The 8,575-nt window shown below is 39.7% G+C and overlaps 1 protein-coding gene across 1 annotated transcript in view; it reads right to left on the bottom strand.

Annotated features, from left to right (window-relative positions):
- The window catches only part of slmapa (sarcolemma associated protein a), a 49,941-nt gene that overhangs the window by 9,110 nt on the left and 32,256 nt on the right, over positions 1-8,575 (bottom strand). Inside the window, exons 14-23 of the mRNA XM_035661795.1 lie at positions 6,429-6,488; positions 6,073-6,147; positions 5,034-5,114; positions 4,551-4,610; positions 4,184-4,309; positions 3,946-4,020; positions 3,760-3,863; positions 3,350-3,554; positions 3,017-3,134; positions 262-433 (exon numbers count right to left, since the gene is read on the bottom strand). Coding sequence (XP_035517688.1) covers positions 262-433; positions 3,017-3,134; positions 3,350-3,554; positions 3,760-3,863; positions 3,946-4,020; positions 4,184-4,309; positions 4,551-4,610; positions 5,034-5,114; positions 6,073-6,147; positions 6,429-6,488 — 1,076 coding nt within the window. The remainder of the gene's footprint in view (positions 1-261; positions 434-3,016; positions 3,135-3,349; positions 3,555-3,759; positions 3,864-3,945; positions 4,021-4,183; positions 4,310-4,550; positions 4,611-5,033; positions 5,115-6,072; positions 6,148-6,428; positions 6,489-8,575) is intronic.

The following is an 8,575-nucleotide window of genomic DNA, read 5'->3' as shown; positions in this document are numbered from 1 at the left end:
CGTACACACACGTACACACACACCCTTATTACTAGAAATTGTCAGGTGTTGGGTTTGTAACCGTGTATAAGTAACTGAATCATGTGTATTGGCCACTACAGGAATCCTCTCAGAGCGACTAGAGACACAAGGTACCAGGTGGAGTTCAACTTCTTAGCTTCAACTTCAGGCATGTGTAAATTACGTAATTGACGTAGCAGACAACTACATACAATATCATCATATCAATGTGTGTGTGTGTGTGTGTGTGTGTGTGTGTACCTCCAGCTGCAGTGTGTGTGTGTGGGCCTGGGCCTGGTCTAGCTGAGTCTTCAGCCTGCTTGCGTCCTGCAGATGCTGATTCTCCAGAGAACCCAGTTTGTCCTGTAGGACCTCCTCCCTCTTCTCCAGAGACACCAGACTGCTGCTGAGGACCTGACTCTGCTCCCTGGTGCTGCACACACAGACACACATACAAACACACAAACACACACACCACAAACACGTCCAGTCAATGACCACAGGAATACACTCAGCTCGAGAGAATTCACAATGCTGTGGATCTACATTCCCACATTTTACCAGAATGTTAGATTTTTCTGCAAAAATGGTCAAACCGAATTACCTCCAACACAACTCATTATTGGAAAAGTGGATACAACCATGTTTCCTCAGAACTATGGTTATGTATGGCTCTGACAACTGAACATTTTTAAAGCTTCGACTGACCATTTTGTGTATGGAACTTCTTTATGTGTATATTCATTTGCATTACAATAGGTTAAGGCACAAGCTACTGGTACACCGATATTTGGTTTTTACTCTCACTGGAACTTAGCACATACCATGATTATCGGTGAATACTTTAAGTACTTACATACTTTTACAATTTCCTACAAAATAGCACACAACTAAAAAAAATTATCATTTTTCTGTCTCTCATTTTGGACCACAATAATGACCAAACACAGGGGATCGGCATTTATATGAAGACACAGAGAGGCCTTCAGGTTATTAAGATCAGAGTGTTTATTATTTTTCCTGCTCGAACTCCATCTGTTCATTCTCGCTGACCTCATCTGGGAAGTTCTGTGTAAAATGGATAATGAAATCTATTGACAGCCAAGATTTTAATTTGATGGGACATTTTGCTGGACCGGAGGAGGCTGCCCCTCCGTGACTGAGCTCACAGGGAAATTCCTTCTGACGCAACTCAAATATTATTATCTCCTTATGGAAGCGCACGTATGGTATATTAAAGTTTTATACTTGTGTTAACATTTAGAAAAACCTGGTTTTAAACAGGTGGACTGAAACCTTTGAATTGTACCATATGTTTTTTGTTTTTACATGGAGCGCATGCAGTTTCCAATGTCGACTTCCCAGATGGTTCTGTGTAACAAACCATCTGGCGCAGTCAGGTTATCTTTGCTGTGCAATAATTAACCTCTGTTTTTTTACCCAGAATGTTAATGATACATTTCATAAAATACAGGTGGTCTCTATTTTAGGTGAGGCCCCTTCACAATAAAAGCTTATGTGTATTTAAGATCATTTGCATTTAGTACCTGAATCAATAAGACTGCAATATGTTTGCACTGGAGAACAGTTGGGACACATTTTACTGAAAATGTCACCTCCTCTCCTCTCTTTTAAACTTTGTTTTCAGCTGCTGAATGTAAATATTTGAACTAAACTTAGACATTGTTGAACTTGGCTTCATCTCTAATAGATCATTTAAAGATGTTTAGGAAGTAGTTTTAGGCTGTACAGCATCTTGACAGGGATGGGACAACGAGCTGCAGCTGACATCTGCAGTTTTATTGGAGTGGTGCATTACAGGTATTCGTAATAAGTGCTGCCAGTGGCACCTTCAGTTTATTGGAAACTAGTGAAAACACAGCTGAAGCTCAGATAAAATCCTGCTGAGCTCTCAGCTCCGATGAGAACATGCGGTGATGTTTTATCTCCATGGAGAACAGACAGAGCTGAATGTGCTGACTGCTCGGTCAGGTTCAGTCAGCCGTCAGTCAGCTGTCGTCCACTTGTCCTGTCCTGCCTGAATCAGCTGGACACCATGTTTCCTCCTGTCCTTCTCATCCTCCATCCTTTTTTTAAAATGCTGAATCCAAACTCTGAACCTGTCCGGACCCGTGGACTTGGCTGCGCTCCTGTCAATCGTCCTGAGCCAGAATGCATTAACTCGATCACGGGTGTCACAAAGACTTTTAGGTCCAGTTTAAATGTCCACCCTCGCACAGTTTGACACGCATTCATGTTCCCGGTTGACGCTCAGCTTTACACTTACTTTAGAGTTTAGGGACTTTTCAATAGTTTTAATTTGTTTATCATTAATAGAACAAAAAAAAAGAACATTTTAAAGCAATTTTCAGATATTTTTAATTCTGTCCGTCCACTTATTAGTATGTACATGCTTGTACGTAGAGGTTGAGTGTTTGGGTGCAAGTTGTGTTTAAATTTTACAATTATTTTAAAGGCATGCCTTGCTTAAAATCAAACTAATACTTTATATGATTTATGTTTGACTGTGTGACCACACATTTATGTTTTCAGAAAATGCAACCTCCCGACAAAAAAAGTAAAATTTTAGGGGACAATTTATTTTATCTTTTCTTATTAAGACTTTTAAAGATTGTATGTGTGTGTCAGAGAGGTGGTACCAACATTCCTGTGGTTTAATACCTCACCAAACAGATCTTTTCTGTTAACATCTCAAACTGTAACACTGATGGTGTTTTTGTAGATTAATGGTTTGTATTTTCGACTGTACATGTACAAAAGATTTATCTGATAAACTTATCAAGTATCAGTGCGAATATAACTAGCTAGGATATGAATGTAAGTAAGTGATGCCGATATGTGACTGATAAGTCAGTTATGATTGGCAGGTTGACCAAAAACAAGGCAAAACAAAAGGTAGAATTCTGATCCATTTTAGCTGTAACACCTACAACTGTCAACAGATAATCCTGTTTACGATGTGGATTCAAATAGAGCATTTAACATGTGTGTATACCTGCTCAGCTCAGTCTCCAGGCGGTGCAGTTTGTCCGTAAGAGCTGTCCGTTCAGCTCTCAGGCCGTCACAGTCCTGCTGCAAACACACACACCGCTGCTGCAACGTAACACACTCCGCTGAGAGAGAGACAAGAGAGAGAGAGAAGTGTAGTTAGAATTCATGTCTATGGAAATCAGCTGTTTAATGAAATATTGTTTATCTTGATTCATAAAAAAGAAAGATAGACTTTCATTGGCCAAGGTCCTGCAGTGAAACGGCAAACACACACACACCCCCACACCCACACCCACACACACACCCACACACACACTCTCTCTCCCTCCCTGCTCACCCTGCAGCTGGGTGGTGGTGTTCTGCTGCTGTTGCTGCTGTGTGAAGGCCTCCTGCAGCCGACTGATCTCCTCCTCGTACTTGGCGGCCGTGTTCCTCCAGTGCTCCAGCTCAGATCGCACGCTACCCAGGTCGGACTGCAGGGCGGCGATCTCCCGCTCCCGCTCTGCCGTGGCTGCCTCCATGGCGTGCCGCAGGACGAGAATCTGACAGCAGAAATACAATCGATAGGTCGGTCAGTGATGTCAAGTGACTGCATTTACGGTAAATTGACAGACAGGAAGTCTCATTCTGAAGAAGGGAGTTGGGAAAAGTAAGAAGAGAGTCAGATGGAGTCACAAGGAGCGAGACTTAGGAAAATAAAAAGAAACTGTGAGGAATCAGCTTAGAGTCAGGGTAAAGGAGCTGTACCTCAATAACCTGAAAAAAGTAGAGCTCCTCTCTGGTGGTGCAGATGGTGCTCTCCCTCTGTTCCCTAAGTGCTTCCATGTCGGCCTGCAGCTTCCCGAGTTGAGCTAAACACACACAGAATAGTAAGATACTATACACCCATATGTCTCAATCTGTGTGTGTGTGTGTGTGTGTGTGTGTACTAACTCTGCAGGTACTGGATCTGTTTGGTCGACTCTTCAGTCTGCTGAGAGTTGTTCCTCCTCTCGTCCTCCAGCAGAGCTACAGACAGACACAGACAAAATTTAACACATTTGTTCACATTTGATTTCCAAAACATTAAGTCAGAAACTGGAAGAAATGTAAGTATTTGTGGATACTAACCAGATCTAGTCATAGTTCTCATAATATCTGGGTGTTAACTTAAGTTGTATACTGTTAGTACCTTGTAGCTCCAGACATCTCTGCTTGCCAGTGTTGGCTAATTCCTGGGCCTCCAGAAGCTCTCTGTGGAGATGGTGGATGACCTGCTCCGTGTCTCCAGGCTCTAGACCGGCCCGATGCAACTCAGCTACACTCACACAGACAAACACAGTAATTTAACACATGTAATGTAACAAATTAATAAAGTGCAAAACAGACTCAAAGAATAAATCCTTTTAAAAGGACGTGCAGCCACCAACACAACAGAACAGCTCCCCTTAATGGACAGTTAACTGTATTACTGATGCTCATAACCTTGGTGAATGTTTGTGGTCTGTTAGTGCCACACAGAGGAAAACTACAAAGCAGAGATGAGTTGCCATGGTTACCTTTGAGCAGAGCTACTCTGTTCTGCGGTTCATTCAGCTCCTGGTCGTCCATGTTGCCATCTGAAATGCGCACACACACATTATTTCTTTCTGATTTGGTTCTAATACATTTATACATTTATAAACAGCTTAAAAATGCTTTGTACTTCTCTGAATTAATGACTAAATATTAGAAAATAAGTCTAAATATGTTATTTAGTTCTCAGTAAGTGATTTAGTTCCAAGTAAGTGAATTAGAACTTATAATATCATGAATTCATTATAGACTAGATGCTCTTCATATAACAGATGCCGGCTGATGAGAAAGCAGACTTTAACATGATTAAAAGAAAATATATTTAAAGTAAACAGTTCAGTTAAACTGAAAAAGATGAAGATAAATAAAAAAAAACAGAGGGAGGGTCAGAGCCATAAATGAGACTTAAATACGTCAACATAAAAACAGCTGGTTAAAACACAACTCAGTGTGTGAATTTTACTGACCTGACGTATCGTCACTGCTGCGGTCTTTGCTGGGACTCAGAGTGTCTGACATGTCTGACTCTTTGGCATCCATCTGATTTCCTGTGGGTGGGGACACAGACACACACACAAAAAGTTTAGCCAGGCAGGGATGAATGGGTGTGAAAACAATAAAAAGCAATAATAAACCAGCACAAAAAATAAAGGAGAAAAGAAAATATATAATACCAAAATAGAAAGACACAGAAAAATTAATAAATTGGTCCCTGCGTGTACTACATGAGCACACACTGTGTAGTGCACTGACTGGATTATAAAATGTGAGGCACAGCAGGGAAACAGAAACAACAAAAGCAACTGTGTGTGTGTGTGTGTGTGTTCCTATAAATATTTTTGGATACAAATAACATATTTACACATTGGGTGTGAGAACATTTTGTCCTCATTTCTGTTTGGTTTAGTCTTGGTTGTAGGGTTGAGGTTAAAATTAGATTTAGAATAAGAAAAATTCACTATAACACTCTTCCAATGAAAAATACATTATGAACTATTTAAAAGACGCCAGTTAGGGTCTTAGAGTTAGTATAGAAATATAAAAATGTGCGCGCTGGTCCAGAGAAAATGTATTTCAGCACTGTGTCGAAGCCTCCACACATGGCTGCTGTATTGTTGAGTATTGTGTGCGTCCACAGAGAAGGGTGACAGTCAGTCAGTCAAAGGTCAGAGGTCACTATGTGTCCTTGTCAGCAGTTCTTACCTTTGTGTACAAATTCACAGTTAACTGTTGAAAACGATTCTTTAATATTTAATAATTCGACCACATACTCAAAAAATCTAATCCATTGTAATTATACATTTAGCAGCTGGGACATAGAGCATGTTAATCTGGATTTATATTTTTGTATTAAGGGGTTACATGCCCAGTTTAGTTTAGTATTTATTTGGTGACATCAACAGTAAAAATATGCTGCATAACTATAAAGCAATACCTGTCGGACTCCTGTTGACCACCTGTGTGAAGTATAAATGCAGCTCGAGTCTGTAAGCGTGTGTTCTCTACCTTTGAGTCGATCAGGGCTGGCCAGGATGTCGTCTTCTGCCGTCTGGTTGTTCTGTAGGTGGGCGTCCATCACTTCTACAAAGCACATACATATAAATATATGGGCTTAATTTTCCGTTCATACTTCTTAGTGCTGATAGAATACAGTTCAATTTAATTAACACATTTAGACCTAAAAGCTTCACAAAGTCAGCCGCACAATGACTGTTTATGTACAAACTGATTTCACATCAGTCTCACCAGATTCAGAGTTTGTTTTCTGTCTGATATGTAGTGCTTGTTCACAGACTGAACTGTTCCGGGATTCAAACAACAGAAAGAAGTACTTTTTACTTGACGCTTATTTGAGTTCTTACCATCAAAGTTGGTCAGTTTGTGGATTGAAGAGCTCACAGTCTCCTTCAGCTGTTTGACCGCTGCAGGGAGAAAAAAGAAAATCAGGGGGAATCGGTGAATAAACAGTTTCATTTGTGAGAAAACAAAGAACTTGAATCAATTCAAATCTGTCCCAAACTCTGCAGATGTCCAACAGGCCAACTTAACATCCTGATAATACAACCACCAGCAGCCATACTGCCATTTACACTGACTCAGGGTGAGTTATCAGCTGGATTAGTGGCTGGTTAGTATATTAAACGGAAAATCTTTACACTTAATCTACTGACGTTACTCAAATAAGTGAGGTTGTGCTTGTTTTTATGAATTTGCACATTAAAAGAATCTGTGACAAGTTGGCTGAGATGGCTTTGTGTTAAAAATACTAATGTGGGTTGTCTTGTTTACCACATTAAAGGAAAAAGTACATCTATTGTGGTTACCACTGTAGAATTATTAATAATTGACAATTGTAATCAATTAATGATTGTAACAAAGTTGTGTAGGTGCTCTGGACAGCAGCATCTGATAAATGACTAAGACGTGTAAAATCTAAACTAATCCAGGTTACACTTTGGCATCTCACTTGTATATTTGCGCAATAACTATGACATATGGCCGCAAGAAATCCATAAAACCATCCATAAAACCATCCATAAAACCTACTACATGTTGAAATAACGTCATTAAAATGTCACTGTAAAAAGGACATATATAATCTAAACAATATTTAGTTCATCTAAAACGCCTTAAAATCTTTTCATCTGCAGAAAACACACTTACTTGGCTGTGCTGTTATCAGCAGTTCCCACAATAAACTTCAATACCAAAAGCCTCAATTCAATTCATTTTGATTAATCTCTCTGAAATCCTCCTGATCCATCTAAAGCCATAGCTCTGCCTACAAGTTGTGTTTCATAGCCGCAAAGAAGAGAACTGTACTTTGTTTCACTGCCTTCAGCGTCAGTGAAACTGTATTAATGGTAGTTAGTTTGATTGGTAGTGAGCGGAACGCGTACCTCAACCAGCGGACTGCTTTATAATAATATCCCGTTTTAAAATGTCTACCACCAATGGAAGCAGATGGAGGACTTCCACAACATCTACTAATGTACAATCAGCCACAATGGCAGCAAGTGGGACTGCCAGTAACTACTAGCAACACTCCTATGTTACTGGTGCTGACAGCAAATGTCACTGCAGCCAACAAACAAGGAAATGAAGCGTTAACGGCTTAAAATCAGCAGATGTTTTTCTGGTATCATAAATGTAGGCAGTCGAGAGAAGATTTCCACAGACTAGATTCAGGTATTAACACATGGCTGGAGTAAAAGAAAGAACCGAAAGAGAAGAACAACAACAGAAATGCAGGAAGAAAGAAAGTTAGTTAACTTATCCAGTGAAAACCTAAAATAGGCAGCATGCAGAGAAATAATAATAACCAACCAGTTGCCTGGAGGTACAACCACAACATACCACTAAAATTACCAAAGCACCAGTAAAACCCATTACTAACAGACAGGAAGTTCAATGAGCTCCTGTGGTTGAGAAACAGACACATCTCCAACAAGACAGTTGAGCCAGTAGATGTTCTTGAAAATAAATTGAATTTGCAAGTACACAATATACAAATTGTTTAACTTTAGAGGGTTTGTTTACTGCTGACAGTGAGTGAGTAAGTGGATTATTCTGAGTAATGGAGACACTGAGAGAGATGCTGTTCTCAAGATTTTGAAAATGTAATGTTTGATGCTTTAAGCAGCTCAAATTCATGTTCATTGTGTTGAAATGATGGCAGATAAATCTGAGGGGCAGATATTTCAAGATCTGCACAAATAAAACCAAAACTATCTGCATGGGCAGATACTACAGGAGGTACATGGAAAAAGGAGTAATACAACATGCATTATTAATCTGTTCAACTCAAATTAAAGATGTCAGTCATACCACATCTCCAGACTGGCAACAAATTGCAAAACTGAATTTTAAAATGAGAGAACATCAGGTCTGTCAAGAAACTATTTCTGCCAATATGTCCACATGGTATTTTTGTGAAAAAGCCGCTATTTGAAATCCAGAAACTCATCAAATCATCAGAAAGCTCTTTATCTGTCTGTTTATCTGTCTG

This window comes from Morone saxatilis, unplaced genomic scaffold (genome assembly GCF_004916995.1).
Source record: "Morone saxatilis isolate NCDOM2014 unplaced genomic scaffold, NCSU_SB_2.0 Contig18, whole genome shotgun sequence".
Classification (NCBI taxonomy): Eukaryota; Metazoa; Chordata; class Actinopteri; family Moronidae; genus Morone; species Morone saxatilis.
This window is presented reverse-complemented; position numbering and strand designations above follow the sequence as displayed.